At 43.1% G+C, this 21,179-nt stretch overlaps 1 protein-coding gene across 1 annotated transcript in view; it reads left to right on the top strand.

Moving 5' to 3' along the window:
• Positions 1-21,179, top strand: part of LOC110502507 (serine protease HTRA1A) — a 36,505-nt gene extending 15,326 nt beyond the window's left edge. Inside the window, exons 2-9 of the mRNA XM_021580565.3 lie at positions 4,735-4,834; positions 5,153-5,357; positions 13,803-13,997; positions 14,077-14,109; positions 14,343-14,457; positions 18,987-19,044; positions 19,297-19,392; positions 20,555-21,179. Of these exons, the coding sequence (XP_021436240.1) occupies positions 4,735-4,834; positions 5,153-5,357; positions 13,803-13,997; positions 14,077-14,109; positions 14,343-14,457; positions 18,987-19,044; positions 19,297-19,392; positions 20,555-20,723 (971 nt within the window). The 3' untranslated portion in view covers positions 20,724-21,179. The remainder of the gene's footprint in view (positions 1-4,734; positions 4,835-5,152; positions 5,358-13,802; positions 13,998-14,076; positions 14,110-14,342; positions 14,458-18,986; positions 19,045-19,296; positions 19,393-20,554) is intronic.

The following is a 21,179-nucleotide window of genomic DNA, read 5'->3' on the forward strand; positions in this document are numbered from 1 at the left end:
GGAAAAAGAGTACAGAGCACGCCCCCATTCTCATCGACAGGGCTGCAGTGGAGCAGGTTGAGAGCTTCAAGTTCCTTGGTGTCCACATCATCAACAAACTAACATGGTCAAAGCACACCAAGACAGTAGTGAAGAGGGCATGACAAAACCTACTCCCCCTCGGGAGACTGAAAATATTTGGCATGGGTCCTCAGATCCTCAAAAGGTTCTACAGCTGCACCATTGAGAGCATCCTGACTGGTTGCATCACTGCCTGGTATGGCAACTGCTCAGCCTCCGACCGCAAGGCACTACAGAGGATAGTGCGAACGGCCCAGTACATCACTGGGGCCAAGCTTGCTCCCATCCAGGACCTCTATACCAGGCGATGTCAGAGGAAGGCCCTAAAAATGGTCAAAGACTCCAGCCACCCTAGTAATAGACTGTTCTCTCTGCTACCGCACAGCAAGCAGTACCGGAGTGCCAAGTCTAGGTCCAAGAGGCTTCTAAACAGCTTCTACCCCCAAGCCATAAGACTCCTGAACATCTAATCAAATGGCTACCTAGACTATTTGCATTGTCACTTCAATGCATGGTCACTTCAATAACTACCTACATGTACATACTACCTCAACTAACTGGTGCCCCCGCACATTGACTCTGCACCGGTACCCCCTCCTGTATGTAGTCACACTATTGTTGTTTTTACTGCTGCTTTTTAATTACTTGTTACTTTTATCTCTCATTCTTATATGTTCTTGTATTTTTTGAAACTGCATTGTTGGTTGGGGGCTCGTGTGTTCGGCGCATGTGGCTAATACAATTAGATTTGATTTAAGATACTATTGGGTGTAACAAACCCAGTCATTCATGGATGAAGTTTTAACATGGGCTTTTGTTAGACTAAAATGAAACAAGTTGCCTAAAGTTATCATACTATATGACCCCCTTATTTTGGGGGGAAATCACAGCTATGCTGACGATATGAAATATGAATTCCATTTAGGAATTTCCCCTCTTGAACAGGAAATAAATGGGGTATGCTGAACGTATAATTAAGTGCAGTATGTCAGGCTAGTGCTCATTCTACACCTGTCTTGGGCCTCAAGCAGAACGTTTTTTTTTTCTTCTCAACCCATCACAGTAACGTTAAAGTTAGACTAAAAAGATTTTGGAATAACTTCTAATCATTGGCAGACCTATTCTTCTAGGTTTATGCACACCACTTTGCATTGGATGGCGCGTAATAGAACTTTATGTCCACTACAGCAAGGTGTAGGATTGTACGACAAAACATATTTTGTGCTCTCTTTCCATGTGTTTAACATCATTATTTGAGGAGGATGTGGAAAGATACGAGTTGTTTAAAGCATGATTGTTGTATTTACTTAAATGGGCAATCTGCAGTTCAAATAATAACAAAGCGGACACCCCACCTCGGTTTTGGTCAACAGCTCAGGAATCGGGTTGGAGAAATGTAACCTCTCTCACATTCATAGACTGAGCTATGAAAGCAAGGAATGACCGTCCATGATTTCAAAATTATAGTTTTAACCATGTTTTGAGGCTACATAGTCAATGTTTGTTTACAATTACATTGTTTTACTCCAGTTTGTAAACAATCTTATATTTGGGATTTCTGATCGGGTGCAACAGTTGAACTAAGCTCATGAGGCATTTTTAAGTTATATTCTTCAAGAATCACCCCATTCACGAAAAAGGTTTGTGTGATCGTGGCTTTCTAGGTAAAGCAGGCAGACAGGCATAGAGGCATTCAGTTACTGTTCGATTGAACGTTAGACTGGGAAAAACGAGTGACCTAAGCAGCTTTGAGAATGGTATGATCATTGGTGCCAAGCGCGCCGGTTCCAGTATCTCAGAAACGGCCTGCCTCCTGGGCTTTTCACACACAACAGTGTCTAGGATTTACAGAGAAGGGTGCGACAAACAAAAACATCCAGTCAGCGGCAGTCCTGTGGGCGAAAACAGCTCATTAATGAGAGGTTGAAGGAGAATGGCAAGAATCATGCAAGCTAAAAGGCGAACCACAAAGAAGCAAATAACGGCGCAGTACAACAGTAATGTGCAGAGCGGCATCTCGGAACGCACAACTAGTCAGTCCTTGTCATGGATGGGCTATTGCAGCAGACGACCACACCGGGATCCACTCCTACCAGCTAAAAACAAGAAGTGGCTCCAGTGGTCACACAATCACCAACACTGTGCAATTGAGGAGTGAAAAAACATTGCCTGTTCCGATGAATCCCGTTTCCTGTTACGTCATGCTGATGGCAGAGTCAGGATTTGGCATAAGCAGCATGAGTCCATGGCCCAATCCTGCCTGGTGTCAAATCAAATCAAATTGTATTTGTCACATACACATGGTTAGCAGATGTTAATGCGAGTGTAGCAAAATGCTTGTGCTTCTAGTTCCGACAATGCAGTAATAACCAACAAGTAATCTAGCTAACAATTCCAAAACTACTACCTTATACACACAAGTGTAAAGGGATAAAGAATATGTACGTAAAGATATATGAAAGAGTGATGGTACAGAACGGCATAGGCAAGATGCAGTAGATGGTATCGAGTACAGTATATACATATGAGATGAGTATGTAAACAAAGTGGCATAGTTTAAAGTGGCTAGTGATACATGTATTACATAACGATGCAGTAGATGATGTAGAGTACAGTATATACGTATGCATATGAGATAAATAATGTAGGGTATGTAAACATTATATTAAGTAGCATTGTTTAAAGTGGCTAGTGATATATTTCACATCAATTCCCATCAATTCCCATTATTAAAGTGGCTGGAGTTGAGTCAGTGTGGTGGCTGTTTAACAGTCTGATGGCCTTGAGATAGAAGCTGTTTTTCAGTCTCTCGGTCCCAGCTTTGATGCACCTGTACTGCACCTGGACCTCGCCTTCTGGATGATAGCGGGGTGAACAGGCAGTGGCTCGGGTGGTTGTTGTCCTTGATGATCTTTATGGCCTTCCTGTGACATCGGGTGGTGTAGGTGTCCTGGAGGGCAGGTAGTTTGCCCCCGTGATGCGTTGTGCAGACCTCACTACCCTCTGGAGAGCCTTACGGTTGTGGGCAGAGCAGTTGCCGGACCAGGCGGTGATACAGCCCGACAGGATGCTCTTGATTGTGCATCTGTAGAAGTTTGTGAGTGCTTTTGGTGACAAGCCGAATTTCTTCAGCCTCCTGAGGTTGAAGAGGCGCTGCTGCGCCTTCTTCACGATGCTGTCTGTGTGGGTGGACCAATTCAGTTTGTCTGTGATGTGTACGCCGAGGAACTTAAAACTTACTACCCTCTCCACTACTGTTCCATCGATGTGGATAGGGGGGTGATCCCTCTGCTGTTTCCTGAAGTCCACAATCATTTCCTTAGTTTTGTTGACGTTGAGTGTGAGGTTATTTTCCTGACACCACACTCCGAGGGCCCTCACCTCCTCCCTGTAGGCCGTCTTGTCGTTGTTGGTAATCAAGCCTACCACTGTTGTGTCGTCCGCAAACTTGATGATTGAGTTGGAGGCGTGCGTGGCCACGCAGTCGTGGGTGAACAGGGAGTACAGGAGAGGGCTCAGAACGCACCCTTGTGGGGTCCCAGTGTTGAGGATCAGCGGGGTGGAGATGTTGTTACCTACCCTCACCACCTGGGGGCGGCCCGTCAGGAAGTCCAGTACCCAGTTGCACAGGGCGGGGTCGAGACCCAGGGTCTCGAGCTTGATGACGAGTTTGGAGGGTACTATGGTGTTAAATGCTGAGCTGTAGTCGATGAACAGCATTCTCACATAGGTATTCCTCTTGTCCAGATGGGTTAGGGCAGTGTGCAGTGTGGTTGAGATTGCATCGTCTGTGGACCTATTTGGGCGGTAAGCAAATTGGAGTGGGTCTAGGGTGTCAGGTAGGGTGGAGGTGATATGGTCCTTGACTAGTCTCTCAAAGCACTTCATGATGATGGAAGTGAGTGCTACGGGGCGGTAGTCGTTTAGCTCAGTTACCTTAGCTTTCTTGGGAACAGGAACAATGGTGGCCCTCTTGAAGCATGTGGGAACAGCAGACTGGGATAAGGATTGATTGAATATGTCCGTAAACACACCAGCCAGCTGGTCTGCGCATGCTCTGAGGGCGCGGCTGGGGATGCCGTCTGGGCCTGCAGCCTTGCGAGGGTTAACACGTTTAAATGTTTTACTCAATGGTACAGGCTGGTGGTGTTAGGGTGTGAGAAATGTTTTCCTGGCACACCTTACATCTCGATACCTATTGCGCAATGTTTCCATGCCACGAAGAATTCTGGCTGTTCTGGAGGTAAAGGGGTGTCCAACCTGGGATGGGTTTACCTAATAAACTGGCCACAGAGTGTATATTAATTCAAAAGTAAAAAAAATAAATAATGTATGTTACAGTCACAGATTGCTGACTTAAAAAGCAAAATGTCTATGATAATCTTCAGAAAAGGCTTAATTCACAACCTGGAAAAAGACAGCATGATATAATTACATGGCATATCATCAACATTTCCTGACTTGTCTTCTTACAGAAGACTTCAAAAGGCACTTACAGACACAAACACAGGATAGTGTCTATGCCACAAACTGTCATCGTTCCCCTTCTCTTCAGATAATTACCAGTTTCCTATGCTGGACTTATTCTTGCACTGCTGTTACATTTTGTCATTGTATTTGTGTTTCTGGTGAGTAAATTCTTATTGCAACATCCTGTCTTTGTTGTATTTCTAGCCCAAGACAACCCTAACAGTCTGAGACACAAATACAATTTCATCGCTGACGTGGTGGAGAGGATTGCCCCAGCCGTGGTTCACATTGAACTCTACCGCAAGTAAGAGCTGTGTGTGTGTGTGTGTGTAGGTCCTTGAATATCTGTAGACAAATACCAGAGTTTTCTTTACGACCCACCTGGATGTAAGAATACACTAGTTGGGACAACACTTAAGTACTTATCCTTTTTCATTATCTCTGCCTCTCATTCTCTTTCTCCATATCCCCTGTCTCTCCATCCCCCTTCTCCCTATTTCTATTCACCCCTCCCTTTCTCTATAAATGTATCTCTCTCTCTCTGCATCTCTTTCTTTCCCTTTCTCTGTATCTCTTTCCCTTTCTACCCCTCTCTCTCTATCTTCCCCTCCCTCTCGCTCAGGATGGCATATTCTAAGAGGGAGGTGGCGGTGGCCAGTGGCTCAGGGTTCGTGGTGTCGGAGGATGGACAGATCGTGACCAACGCCCACGTTGTGGCCAATAAGCATAGAGTAAAGGTGGAGCTGAAGAGCGGCGCCACCTACGACGCCAAGATCAAAGACGTGGATGAGAAGTCCGACATCGCACTCCTCAAGATCGACTCACCAGTAAGAGGGGTCACTAGAGGTCACGGTCATAGTTACAAATCAAATTGAAATAACTTTATTCAAACAACTTACCACATCAATAGTTAACATAGGAGCCAAACGGAGGCATAATGAATGGGTTTGCAGTTAGAAACATTTGCAACATGTTAGTTTGCCTGTGTGTGCCACCCACTCCTTCACAAAGATTGTCACATTATTTCTTCAAATGGAAACTTTATGGAATATTATAAGCGACATAAATAGTGGGTTTGAGGAGTGTGGCTTTACACAGTAGCTCCCACGCTTCAGTCCTTTTTAATTCCTGCCTATGAGAGTGTGTGGGAATGACATTGACAGTTTCAACACCCGGGAAGCAGATTGGATTTTAAATACAGCCTTTCAGGCCAACAGCAGCCATCTTGGTGCCGTACTTTCCTATATTTTACAACTGCATATCGAGGCAACGTGAGCAACAATTGAACAACAATTACTCAATATTATTCCCTATAAAACAGCAGGGGAGTCGGAATTGCAAGATGTTATTGATAGAAAAGTGTTGTTCAGCTTGATAACATAGAGAGGTGATTGTTTGAGTGATGCATCCAAATGGTCCTTGTAAATGCTGTTGGCAAATGGCATTCAGAAGAAAAAAAACGTAATAAAACAGCAGTCATTACGCAACGATTCTCAGAAATATACCGTACTTGGAAGATATTCCGCAAAGACTCATTAACAGCAGATGAAAACCCATGTTATGCTCCAATGAGAAAATAGTTTGGATTGCAAAAGTTTTGCTCATAAATGGCCTTACAGGCCATGTAAGGTTTTTGCCACGGGAAAGTACAGTAATATTGAGAGGCTGTTGCTTTGTGGACCAGCGGGATACACATCCCACATGAATCATAGTCGACAACCATATGAAGGAATGCCTGGCACCTAGTCAAAGCCACGGGCTAGGAGTAACTGCACAGCAGAATGCCTCACCAAGCTTTCCCTTGCTTCAATGCACAGCTGAAAAGACACTCACGACAAGAACAGGGCTACACACTGCATCAGCCCAAAATGTCAAGACAAGCACAAGGTTATTTTTATGCAGCCTACATTGGTTCCCCATACTGGCCCTGAAAGACCACTGTGCTATATTCTCAGGTCTACATTCAAGACCTATGCTAGACAACAGTCAGGTGATATCAGACCCAAGGCAGTGATCCATCAATGTCTGAAGAAAAGATTATGGATGGAAATAGTTGTTGTAAAGAAAACCAGCATAAATATTATAATTCTCAAAACAGGACCAGTTGCAAGACACTGAAAAGTCGAATGCTTTGTGCCATGGTGGTAAAGACTACCACCCATCGACTGGTGGACCATGACAGCCCAGCGCTGATTGTGGATTGACCATACACCCGGGGCCCCATTGTGGCTCCATAGCTAAGACCTCTTTATATTTAGTTTATTTGGATCCCCATTAGCTTTTGCATAAGTAGCAGCTACTCTTTCTGGGGTCCACAAAAAAACACAAAACATGACAAGTAACAAAACACTGATAGTCAAGGACAGTCACACCATTGATATACAAACAATACAACAACAAAAATAATACAAACAATACAAATATATATATATTTGTGTGTTAGAGTGTGTCTGTGTTTGTTTGTGTCCCCATCACAGTCCCAGGAGTTATTATTTAATCCGTTTTTAAAGGTAATTTTGCTGTTTGCTTGAGTAATTGGAGGTGGAAGGGAGTTCCATGCGATGATAGCTCTGTATCATGCCATGAACTCGTTTTGAACATGGGGACTGTGAAGAGACCCCTGGTGGCATGTTTTGTGGGGTATGTATGGGTGTTTGAGCCGAATGTTGTTTGATTATGCAGACAATCTGGAATTTAAGTCACAGTAATATTTCTCATAAAAACTAGATGTGAAGCCGTTAATCTCTCGTCAACCCTCAACCAGGAAAGACTTGCATGCATGTTGTTGATGTTAGTTCTGTATGTGCAGTTAATGGAAAGGCCTGCTGCTCTGTTTTGAGCCAGCTGCAGCTTTGCAATGTCTCTCTTTGCTGCACTGGACCATATTACCAGCCAGTAATCAAGATGGGACCAGAACCTTAATAGCTAGTACAGTTGATTTTTGTGTCAAAAACACAGGACTTATTTTTAATAACAATATATCCCTCCCCTTCTTCAGATCAACTTTGTCAATATGACTTGAACATGATAATTTGGGCTCACGAGTGGCGCAGCGGTCTAAGGCACTGCATCGCAGTGCTAGAGGCGTCACTACAGACACCCTGGTTCAAATCCAGGCTGTATCACAACTGTCCGTGGTTGGGAGTCCCATAGGGTGGCGCACAATTGACTTCCCTACTTAAATAAAGGTTAAATATATTTTTTTTAGCAATTGACAATCCAATGTTATACCTAGGAGTTTAGCTTCCTCAACATGCTCAATGGTCACACCCTTTATGTACAACTCCAGTTGAGGTTTAGGTGTTAGAGAATGTTTTGAACCCAATACAATGCTTTTAGTTTTAGATCTATTTAAAACCAGTTTACCTATTCTGATACTGACTGTAGCTCCTTATTAGAATCTCAGTGAGCTCACTGGCTTTGGCTACTGACATGTAGAGTGTGGAATCATCAGCATACATAGTCATTCTAGCTTCATGTAAGATCAGTCGAAAATCATTTGTAAAAATAGAGAAAAGTAACGGCCCAAGGCAACTGCCCTGAGGGATTTGGCACTGTAGATATCTGATGTTAGAGAAGCTTCCATTGAGGAACACACTGTGGGTTCTATTGAATAAATAACTCACCAAACCTGTGATGGCAGGTGATGCGAAGCCATAGCAAGTGAGTTTTTAAGAATTTAAGATCAATAACATCAAAGGCTGCACTGAAATCTAACAATACAGCTCCAACTATCATCTTAATATCCATGTATTTTAATCATCTGTCATCTGAGTCAGTGCAGTACAAGTTGAATACCCTTCTCTGTAGGCATGCTGAAAGTCAGTATTATTACATATTATTCTATTTGGTCAAACAATCCTCTCCATCAGTTTACTAAGAACAGGCAGAAAACTGACTGGTCGGCTGTTAGAGCCAGGAAAGGGTGCTTTACTATTTTTAGGTAGTGAATTACTTTCGCTTCCTTCCACGCCTCTGGGCACCCACACTCCTTTAGGCTTTGGTTGACGATATAGCAAATAGGATTGGCACATCCAGTCTGCTACCATTCTCAATAGTTTCCCATACCTGGTGGCTTATCATTATTGATGGATAACAATACTTTTCCCACCTCTCCCACACTAACTTGACCAAATTCAAAACAGCCATCCTTCTCTTTCATTATTAGATATTTGATTAAAACAAATATGATTGTTCAATGTTGTCATTTCACTTCTGAGTTTTTCCACTTTACGAGTGAAATGATCGTTAAAATGATTGGCAATATCGAAAGGTTTGTTATCGATAACCCATTACCTTCAATGGAGATTAATTGGGTTTTCTGCCCATTACATCATTTAAGGTACTCCAAAGTCTTTTTTCCATTGTGTTTTATGTCATTTATCTTTGTTTGGGAATATAATTTCTTATTTTTTTATGTTTAGTCACAAAATGGCTCAATTTGTTGAGCCAGCTGTTGAAATCTTTGCCCCAGTTGTCCCTTCTATGTGAGACAGTGTCTACCCAGTTCCATGGGGGACAGCACATCCTTAATGTTAATGATACAGGGGGTAGGGGAGGGTGTTTGTGAGGGAAAGAGTCGAATAGAGATGGAGAGTCAGTGAAAGAGAAATTAGAGGATGAGAGAGGGAGGGAGATAATTAGACGGGGAAATAAAGGGAAAGTTGGAATTTCTTAATTTGAAATGTAAGGGAAAATATAGTCAGTCGTCACAGTTTTGTCCTCAGTGCTTCAGGTCTGTACTCTTAAGTATTCATCTCTTTCCCTCTTTTCCTCACTCTCCCTCCTTCTCTGTATCTCTCTTGCTTCAATTGGGAGTCATTATGAGAAGAGGTTACTATTGTCAAACTTTGTAGTGCATATAAGCCCACTGAGAAAGAATCAATCACACATGTGATCTTTGAAAATGTACTTTTTGGATGTAGAATACCCTTTCTTCCCCCTCGGCGCTCCATGAGAAGCAGAGTTTATTGGTGGCTGGGTTGGTCCGTTCCTGGGTTGTGGTGTGGTGTGGTGTACCCCCGTCTCTGGGGAAGACATTAGTCTGTCTGCAGCAGCTGGGACTTCAGAGGATGGGAAGGGAAAAAGTGCTACACTCCTTTCTGACAGAAAGAGAGTGGGATAGAGAGAAAGGAAGAGAGGGAAACAGTTCCATATGTCTGGAAAGCTAAGTTTGCTAATAGGCTAATGAGTTCTCTGTGTGATGTAGCGCTGGGAAGATATTGAGAGAGGTCATCATGTAGGGGAAGGAGCAGCTTGTTAACCCTATCAACTCACTGCCTAACTTGTCTCTCATACACAATAGTTCACTGACGATGTCCTCAATTTGGGCAGTGCCAATAAAAACTGAGGAAGTCATGTCGACAGACTGATTGCGGTTAAACATACCTAGCCAAAAGAGGACGCCACATCATCATCACTAAATGTATTAGCTCTTATTGGTTTAGGAGTCATCCAGGACATGCTCTGCTCCTCATCTTGTGGAAAAAGTGGTGTTCTTCTAGAAAGAAGCAGAGGGTAAATGAATCACATCCTCGTCTCATCCTCCATTTCACTCGCTCTCCCACAATCGTTCTCATCCATTTGGATGCAGCGGTGCGGACGAGGGCCAGGGAAAGCCGACTGGCCTTGCTCTTCTATTCCATGCTGCAGACTTGGCCTAGTTTGTAGGTGGTTGTTTTCCAATCCAGCGATGCAGGGAAGAGAGACCCAAACATCCCAACCGCATCTCGTCAGGTCTGCATGGCCCAGAGATCAAAAGTGTGTGGCGTCTAGCCGCCGTCAGTGAGATGTCATCCAGGGTGTCTGTAAACCTGAAGGAAACACAGAGAGAGCTTTTGACCACGTGTTGGCTGGGATATTTACAACAATGTGCGCATATTGTTTTTCTGTCCGATATCAGTGAAGGTTAGGTTAGCCAGTATGGTTGAAAGGTGTTTATATTAACTAGCCTATGCTATTAAATATTGTTCAGATGGCTAGCAATCAGTGAGGGAAGGGACATTTATTTTTCTTATGACATAGATTTTCCCCAGCCCCATGTGATATAGTTGGGTGCGCGCGTAACTCTTTCCCTGAAACTAGCTGTTATGTTGAGCTCACACACATACGTTTCCTGCCACCCCTCAGCCAATGCCGATCCCCAGAGCTGATGGTTCTACAGGTGTGAGCATGTCGGATCACGCTCCTCTTTATTCATTGTGGCACAACCCTTGGGCTAAAAGTTCACGTGTAGCCAAAGTACTGTACACCAACAGTCACACAACTTGCTAGTCCTCCCCATGATACCTACAGTATAATCTCTGCGTGGTAGCACAGTGCTACAAAGATAACATAATACCCACTGCCTTGATTTCCCCTATAGGAAGAACACAGTAGTGACCACAGTAAAGACCGTAGAAGTTGTAATAGGTTTAATCACCAAACAAAGGGTGTATGTATTTCACTAGCATGTCTCTTAAAACTAACGGGTGCCAGCTGTGTTGGTGTGTTTACAGTTGTGAATTTGTTGGGTTAAGTCAAATGAACCCGTTTTCATATATTTACGTGCACCTTTTAAACTATTAGCGACACTCCATCACAGCATGAAGCTTGACAAAACAAGTTTGCACCTAGGCTCAAGTCATAAAATAGGAGTTAATGCAGTAGGTTTTAAAAGCGATTCCAAACTGCCAAAGCTGTAATATGAAACAAAGGCTCGTCTATGGCAACAAAGGAGGCATTTTCCCTGTCGGTCCTTCCACCCCCTGCCATAGCAGACACTCTAGATGTACTGTACAATTTTCTAGAGATGGTTGAGATGATGAATATATGAATATCTGGAATGATACCACCACTTCTAGGTGCCCCTGTCATGCAATACTTTTTCTGGATGGCTACTAGTAAATACGGGCTTTTCTGTTGAAGTATACTGTCTCTGTCACTATCTCAGCCTCTATTAAAATCTGAAATTGTGCCATTCTCAGTTATGTATGAAGCAATCGAGAGCTTGGAAAACATTCATTGTTTAAGAATAGAGTGGTTGAAATTTCAATTAAAACGTTTTAACTTGAGACTGAGGACCAGGTATTAGTGCCTTTAACTGAAAGCATCTCGCATGATGTTGGGGGACGGCCAATGCAGGAGAGGGTTTCCTGCTCCTCGTCTTCTACCGTCAACCACCTTTTCTTAATGTGTAAAAACTGTTGGTAGATAAATCCGGCAAGATCTAGGACCATGAAGAAAAAAAAAACTGTCTGTGCAGTTGGCTTCTGCGCCCTCTCACCCGCTACTGACTGAATGCTGATATACTTGGTTCTGACTCACTACAGGCTGTCCGGCAAGAACAGTACGGAAGCTTCTCACAGTCCAGGACTTTTATTATCTTCATCACCACACACTGTAGTGTGGTAAATGTTGGGGATGAGTGTTAAGGCATTAAGACCGGCCCATGGTTCAAAATAACCTGGTGAGTCACTTATGGTCAAGTGAAGGTCAGAACCACCAAAAATTACATATATAGTATACGACACGGAATCCACAAGGACAAAAAAGTAGCTGCAATTGGTTAGTAGGTGATAGCTAGACTAACAGTCATCACACATGAAGAGTCACTGCATTTAATGTTTCCTTTGTGCCTATTCACACACACACTTCCACTCTCAAAGGGCTCATATCAGCTAGTCTAGGCATTCACAGTTTATGAGTGAATGTGTGTAAGCATGACTGTACCGCCCTCAAGACAGTGGCAGCATTGTGTGTAAGCAGATGGATATGTGCAGGTGTGTGTCAAGATGTGTTTTCATCATTCACTAGGCCGAGACATTTCAATAAGCACCAGTCGATTGTATAACAATCACGCTGTTATTACCACTATCACCACAGCAAGCGGCTGGCAGACAACCAGTCCTGACGGTCTCAGTGACTAAGACTCACCTGACCTCCTCTTGCCAACGTGTGCCTTTTCTATCTGGTTATCCCCTCACCCTGGTCAGGTCGGGGTAGGGGCGGTGTGTGTGTGTGTATTTCCACACAAGGATAAGAAAATTCAGACAAGTGGGGACATTTCGCCGGTCCCCACAAGGAAAAATGCTATTTTAGGCTTAGGGGTTAGGTTTAGGGTTACAATTAGGGTAAGGGTTCGAATTATGGTTCGGTTTAGGGTTAAAGGTTAGGGTTAGGGTTTAGGCAAAATAGGATTTTGAATGGGAATCAATTGTTTGGTCCCCACAAGGATAGTAAAACAAATGTGTGTGTGTGTGTCTTTGTTTGCGTGTGTGTGTGAGTGTGAGGGTAGGGAGTCACAGACTGAATAGCAGTTCAGACTGCTATTCCGGTATCATGTCTGGATGAAGGGAATGAGAGGGGGAAGGAAGAGAAGGTGGGATTGGGGGATGTGAAAAGTTCCCCTCAGTTACGCACTCATCTTCTCACTGTCATCTTCTATTAATACTTACGCTACAACTCAGGGGCCGAGTTCACATTGAGTTCCCGCAAGCTAAAATGGCGTATTATAATTTACATCAATTTTTATGGATTAATACTATTTGTAGGCCTATTCAGCTATTGTAGGCAACAGTCAGCAGTAAAAAATTACTCTAATGTTGTGTAGGGATGCCAATCAACATGTGTATACACTATATTGGAAAGGGGAATGTAGCGTTATCATATTTCATGATGGCAATATGAATACGCCTGGGTAGTTGACGACAGGGCGTGTTTTGGTGTTTGCATACAGAGACTTGGCTGTGTAAATCTTTGGCTTGTTGGCCAGTCAGTCTCAGTTACCTTAGCTTCCCACACGGTGACTCTATTTATAACCCAGGGTAAACAAAATGGATACAAGGAACACATGGGAAAGGTCTCAAGATGGTGCTGTTGTCAGGGAATTCATGGTGGGCACTATCGGCTTAACGTGATGCAGTGACGCTTTGGCTAGGACCATTCACTCATTGGCTATGACTGGACGGAATGGAAATTATTTCATGCAGAGAGAAACTGTGGCTGGATAAATATACCCTCTGTCTGTCTGTCTAGGCACTGTCTCTGGCTTGTCATGGTTGCCTAGCCATGGAGTCTGTGGTCCCTGAGTTTAACATAAATGGATTTGTACTGTTTCATGAGGTACTGGCCAGTAGTCACTTATAAAATAGATGCACTGTTGAGGGGGTGGACTGACCATAGAGTGAGAAGAATTGGAAGGGTCTATGGAATTGTGCTTGAAGGACTTTAGCTTCACTGTAAATATTAATGCTGTAAATAAATATGCCCTCCCTAACTTGTCCCCCCTACAGATCAAGCTTCCTGTGCTGATGTTGGGGCTTTCGTCAGACCTGAGGCCTGGGGAGTTTGTGGTGGCCATCGGAAGCCCCTTCTCACTCCAGAACACAGTTACCACAGGAATAGTCAGCACAACCCAACGAGGGGGCAAGGAGTTGGGCCTACGCAACTCTGAAATGGAATACATTCAGACAGACGCTATTATCAATGTGAGTCTGTGAACACATGCACACACATCCCAAAGGATTGTGAACTGAGAACTGAAGTGATGTCCTTTTTTGTTGACAGTATGGTAATTCAGGAGGCCCTCTGGTGAATCTGGTGAGAATACTCTTTGTTTATTGACAGTTAAACAGTATTTCTACATGTCTAATAGAAGGCAGACACTGTGTCTGCATGATGGCACATTCTAGTTTGAAGCTGTATGCAAATGTGTGATTGTGGTACAGTGTTATTAGTGTGTCACTGTGTGGTTTTCAGACACTAAATTGACTATTGTATATTGTTGTTGGATGATTGTATTATTGACTTCATTATTGACGGTGTTATTGTAGGATGGTGAAGTGATCGGGATCAACACTCTGAAAGTGACAGCTGGTATTTCTTTCGCCATTCCCTCCGATAAGATCAGAGAGTTCCTGACTGAATCCTACGACAGACAGTCCCGAGGTAGGACGTTGAATCCCTATAATCATTCTGGGTGTAACATCTAAATATGTCCCCCTAGTGTATGGTCCTGTTTACACGGAACCTAAACCGGCTGCGCGCGTGAGCCATCGTGCATAAATGTATTTTGTCCCCCTACACCAAACGCAATCCCGACACACAGGTTAAAATATCAAAACAAACTCTGAACTAACGACATGAATTTGGGGACAGGTCGAAAAGCATTAAATATGTATGGCAATTTAGCTAGTTAGCTTGCACTTGCTAGCTAATTTGTCCTATTTAACTAGCTAATTTGTCCTATTTAGCTAGCTTGCTGTTGCTAGCTAATTTGTCCTGGAATATAAACATTGAGTTGTTATTTTACCTGAAATGCACAAGGTCCTCTACTCCGACAATTAATCCACACACAAAACGGCCAACCAAATAGTTTAGTCATCTCTCCTCCTTCCAGGCTTTTTCATCTTTGAATTTATATGGTGATTGGCATCTACACAGTATTTCCACGACAACCTGCAAAACATTTAGTCTTTCAATCATCCACGTGGGTATAACCAATAAGGAGATGGCACATGGGTACCTGCTTCTATAAACCAATGAGGAGATGGGAGAGGCAGGACTTGCAGCGTGATCTGCGTCAGAAATAGAAAGGAATTCTATTTTAGCTCTGGGCATCGCAGATGCACGTTGGCGCGCGCGAGCAGTGTGGGTGCAATAACTGAATAACATGGATTTCTAAATTTATTTTGCAACGCTCGCGCACACGACGTGTCCGGTCTGGTCAGCATGTTAGCCATGTTTTGAGGATAACCATAAACACTTACAGACATTTTGATTCAGACCCCATTATAACTAAGCATATTCCATGGCTCACATCAACACCATCATCCCAGACACCCTGGACCCAATCCAATTTGTAAAGAAAGATCCACAGATCACCAATCTCTATTGCACTCTTACACCAGGGGCATTTCTTGGATTTGAAGACATTCGGGCCCAAAGCCAGTAGGGGCGTCCAGGGGCATTCTTCCCTGGCCCCCAAAGAAAGGAATTGTCTTTGAATTTGGCGCATTTTGACACGAACACCGAGATTAGAACATTTAGAGCTTAGGAAATGTTCAGGTAAATTCTACCTTCCTACCTGCCACAGCAGACACTGCCAGTACTCAATTACAGTTGCTACTGTGGGGGTCTCTACTCTGGAACACATACATCTACAGTGTATTGCCAAAAACCACTCAACAACTTCAAACAAACTGAGAGGGACACACGCACACACACAAACTGTGTCGTAATTAGAATCCATAGAGCAGCTTTAAGAGATACTGTCTACTGTGTGCTCACCCCTCCTCTGCCTCTCTACATCGCTTTCTTTCATCACTTTTTTTCTTGTCTGCCTCATCAGAAAGGTCTCAAGGTAGAGGTGCAGCATGTCATTAGTTCGTTTTAAAGTGTGACTGCATTATAGATTTAGTTTATTAAGAAATGCTAGCGTCCATGACTGAATTCAAATGTGAGTTGGTTTCGGGGTGTGGTTTGATGTGGGTGTCTCCTGTGTGTGTTCGCTGGTGGCAAGAGTTAGCCAAATTATTTAGCCAATTAGCTTCAGCCGGGTGGTGTACAACCTGACTGAATTTGGATAGCCTATCTCTCGGGCAAGTTAGGGACCATCAATAAATGACAATGTAAATGAGACAATATTTTTATGTTGCACACCATTTTAATTTTTTCTTCATTTCCATATTTATGTATGCATTTCTGAAATGTATCATTGGTTTGAGGTTAAGTAATTGATATTTGGAGCTATTGGAATTTTAACATGTGTGCCCATTACATTTTGTAATTAACCGATTGTCCCTAACTAGCCCCATAGGGATATCCAAAGTCAACCCAAATTTACCACAGGATTTAAGATCAGGCCGCATGCAGCTGCACTCCGAATTGATGATTACTTGTGTGCTGCCTACTTGTGTGCTGTGGGCATGTAGGAGGGATTGAAACAAACCCAACAATAATTTATGAAGTCACGACCACAAGTCTCACAAAACTCTGTTTTGGATGAGACTGACTTTATTCCCAAAATTATCCTATTTACAGTTTAGTCAATTACAGTACAATAAATGTTTCTGACTCATATCAATGCCACATAAGCTGTTTTATAAATGAGAAGTTGGTTTATAGGGGCAGTTGTCTTTAAAGTTACTAATGGGCAGTTCTTTTTACAAATAGTTACTTAGCCTATATGGAAATAACAGACATGAGCCAAGCATGTTTACCTTTAGAATGGAATAGGTTATAAGACCTCTGTGATTAATTTAATTTAGTCAGTTCTACCAACTCAACATTGCTCATTTTCAACAGGGGTAGCCTTTCCTGCAGTCGAATAACCAAAGTGCCCTCTAGTGGCCTCATGAGTGGGATTTTATTAATATTTTTCATAATTTCATAATTAATGAACTTAATTATATTTTTTTAACGGCCCAAAATCCGGTGTTTCTATGTCAAATGGTTTTGTTATATTTCATTCTTCTGCTATGTGTATAAAGTGTAATATTAGGATGCAAACTCAAAATTGAATACATTTCAATTCTATATCTGACATGGTACAGGTGTCTTCTTTTTTGAAGCCCATAACCATGTGTGTGAGGTATATACTTTTGTTTCAAAGTAGATTAGTTTAAGACTACCAAGAAACACTCTGTGCGACCCTGATTTAGCCCACTGCAATAAAAGGCTAAATATAATGTTGTAGTAAAGTTGAGCTTCAGTCCACAGATACTGTATGTGCTTCAGTCAGAAAAATGTCTTCGGTCTCAGCTAGCTAGCCAGTCAGTAGCTACCGAAGTGGCTAGCCATCCATGCTAGCGACAGATACGAAACCCATTAAATACACTCGCAGTAAATAAACACTTGTCCTAATACGACTTATATCAACATTCTTTGCTTGCCCATTCACTAAATATACTGTTAAATAACTCTGAATGACACCCAATAGCTTTAGGATGCTGAGCGCTAAGGCTAGCTTATTAGCATTAGCCAGCCCTTACGCTAAAGGAGACTAGCTAGTTAGCTACCACCAACCCTGCACAAACATGTGGCTAAATCTGCTGCTGCTTAGCTGCAGTTTGACTGTTCCGTCCGCTCCACCTCATTCATTGCTGATTTCAACCGGCTCACTTTTTTTGCCTCTCTTTCGGGAAGAAGTTCAAAATATCCATATTTGCTCTGTGCTATGATGAAAACTCTGACTGAGTGACATGCGTTTTGCTGAGTGATGACATTGACATCTAACCAGTGCTGTAAGGGTGGGCAAGGGGTCAAGGGACATCAGCAGTCCACCAGCAGTGTAGTTATAGAAAGTCATAGACTGAAATGTGAAAAACAAAAAAAGGTTTGGGGTTGGACCAAAAACATCTGGGGCTGAAGCCCCAGCAGTCCAGGCCTAATGACGACACTGCTCCACACAGCCCTTTCTCACTTGGACAAAAGGAACACCGATGTGAGAATGCTGTTCATTGATTACAGCTCTAGTTTTTAACATCATAGTGCCCATCTAGCTCATCACTGAGGACCCTGGGACTGAAAACCTCTGCAACTGGATCCTGGAGTTTCTGACAGGACGCCACCAGGTGGTAAGGGTAGGCAATAACACATCTGCCACGCTGACCCTCGACACGGGGGCCCCTTAGGGGTGCATGTATAGTCCCTCCTGTACTCCTTGTTCACCCACGACGCCAACACCATCATTAAGTTTGCAGACGACACGACGGTGGTACAGTAGGCCTGATCACCAACAACGATGAGACAGCCTATAGGGAGGTATGGCAACTGCTTGTACATTACTGGGGCCGAGCTCCTTGCCATCCAGGACCTATATATACCAGGCGGTGTCAGAGGAAGGCCCTAAAAATGTTCAGACTCCAGCCACCCAAGTCATACTGTTCTCTCTGCTACCGCATGGCAAGTGGTACCGATGCACCATGTCTGGAACCAACAGGGCCTTGAACAGCTTCTACTCCCAAGTCATAAGACTGCTAAATAGTTAGTTAAATAGTTAACCAAATAGCTACACGGACTATCTGCATTGACCCTTTTTGCACTAACGTTTTTGACTCATCACATACGCTGCTGCTACTGTTTACTATGTCACTTTATTCCTCGTTATATGTACATGTCTACCTCAATTACATTGTACCCCTTCAAATCGACTCGGTACTGGTACCCCTTGAATATAGCCAAGTTATCATTACGGATTGTGTATCTATTGTTACTTTTAGTATGATGTGTTTTTCTTTTCTATTATTTCTCTATTTTCTTTCTCTCTGCATTGTTGGAAAGGGCCCAGAAGTAAACACTTCACTGTTAGTCCACACCTGTTGTTTACAAAGCACCTGTTGTTTACAAAACATTTGATTTGACCCAGCCTCAGAATCACCCAGATATTCTTCGAGTCAAAAAGAAACCCCTTTTGCATATGATTAAAGAGCTGCCCTCTTCCTGATTTTTTTCCCCTTCTTATTGTGTTCCCTTAGGAAGAGCTGGGGCAAAGAAGAGATACATTGGTGTGAGGATGATGACACTCACTCCAGCGTAAGTAGATCCTAATTAACTGGTCATATTTGTAATGAAAAGGATGGGACGTTTTCTTTTGTCAACTCCTGATAAATACAATGAAATACTTGAGACTGTGAAAGTGTGCACTAAACTGGAGAATGTAGTTATCCAAAGCTGTCAAAAATAACATATTTGAACTGGGCCTGGTAAACTGCATTTCAGTTGGATACAGACAACTAAGCACTTTTTCTTAATGGGTTACTTAATTTCTTCCCCTTCACTCTCTAGGTTGACCAAGGAGCTAAAGGTGCGACACAAAGACTTCCCTGATATCACCTCTGGAGCGTACGTCATGGAGGTGATCTCCAAAACGCCGGCCGCAGCGTAAGTACAAACTAACAGGGAAAGAAAGTACAAACACACTCCATCTCACCAGTAATATGAGTTTATTATGAGTGTGAGGACAAGTTGTCTGACATTTTATGTGCTCAGGGGTATTATCTTTGGCTCTTTCCACTGTATGTACACGTTTAAAATGTATATAGACCTTCAACGTCCAACTCTCCCCACAAAAACCCACTTACATTCACACACTCTCTCTCCCATTTTCACGTGCAAATGCATACACACACAACCCCCCTTAGTAAAACATTGCTTGTTCACCCACTCAAAAATCATCCTCCTCCCACATCCTCAGCAGCACATTCAGTGTGATCATCTCTGGTGACCACAGTTCTACCAGAGAAGGGTTGTGGTTGGAGAGACGCTGAGGTCAGCTATTCCATTCATCCCTCAAGTAGCAAGGGGTTTGCTGTGGTTTTCCTGGTCCCTCTCACCCTGCCCTAGTTCTTATATTAGGCCTTCTGTGTCTCATTGGTGGTGTAAGTGTTAGTCCTGTTAGCCTGAGTACAATGAGGGGAATGTGGAAGTATTATCAGTGGTGGTGGGAGAGTAGTTGTGTGAAAGTGGAGGCTTTGATATCACTTCTGGGAACCACTCCAGTCTTTGTGTAATTTGGTTTTACTAGATTTCTATTCCGGGTGTGTTTGGTCTGTGGGAGTGTGTTGCGCAAAGCACTTTCCCCGGACTAATTATTGTGGTCCGGATGAAGGATACATATATGTTGTCATTTAGACTCTTATCCAGAGCCACTTACAGGAACAATTAGGGTTAAATGCCTTGCTCAAGGGCACATCGGACGATTTTTTTTCCCACCTAGTCGGCTCAGGGATTCGAACCAGCGACCTTTACGGTTACTGGCCAAACGCTCTTAACCGATTGGCTACCTGCCGCAGTTAATTTCAGTTCATTCCAACACATTTGTCCTGCACTACAGATTAAAGCATCAAATAATGTGTGAACTATATTTACCTTCTAACAAGAAATATAAAGGCAACCCGGCCAATGGAATCCATTCCTAGCTGAATGTAGGTGCAATAAAGAGCAATCGATACCTTGAAATAACAATCTTATTATTATAGCTAACCGTTCTATCAAGCATGTTTGTTGCTATAGTTCTCATTCTGTTGTGTTCCTCCTCTCTTAGTGGCGGTCTGAAGGAGCATGATGTCATCATCTCCATCAACGGCCAGCGGATTTCCTCTGCAACCGACGTGAGCACCATCATCAAGAAAGATGCCACGCTGCAGGTGGTGGTGCGCCGTAGTAACGAGGACGTCATCATCACCATCGTTCCCATGGAGATCGACCCCTGACCCCCCAGCCCCACCCATGAGCTGATGCTCATTAGCATCACCAATGGACCTTATATGGACATGTGTGTTTAATCGCGCCCCAATCTGTGGCCTTTAGGGCTTTGTGGCATCATGCACATGGACTCCGCCTTGAAAAGGAACGATTGTATAGAGCATCTCAGCAGAGTTGTACTTCCTCATCCATGTGTATTACACTTTTATTATTGTTCGCTTCTAGTACTGTTAACTGTTAAACACTAGCTAGTTGACCTGTTTTGACTTGTTTGTTCTGTGTTTTTTTTATACTGACTGATTGTTCAGATGGAGGCCCACCGTGGCAATGTAAAACGATGTAGAGAGCAGCTCTGAGCGAGTTATGCAATTATTTTTTTTCTAAATTCCTATTCTAAGTACTGTAGTTTTGTGGTGTATTTGTCGATGACACTTACAGAGAAGAGAATAAAGTCTTAAGTGTTT

This window comes from Oncorhynchus mykiss, chromosome 23, assembly GCF_057628025.1.
Source record: "Oncorhynchus mykiss isolate SJ-2025 chromosome 23, ASM5762802v1, whole genome shotgun sequence".
Classification (NCBI taxonomy): domain Eukaryota; kingdom Metazoa; phylum Chordata; class Actinopteri; order Salmoniformes; family Salmonidae; genus Oncorhynchus; species Oncorhynchus mykiss.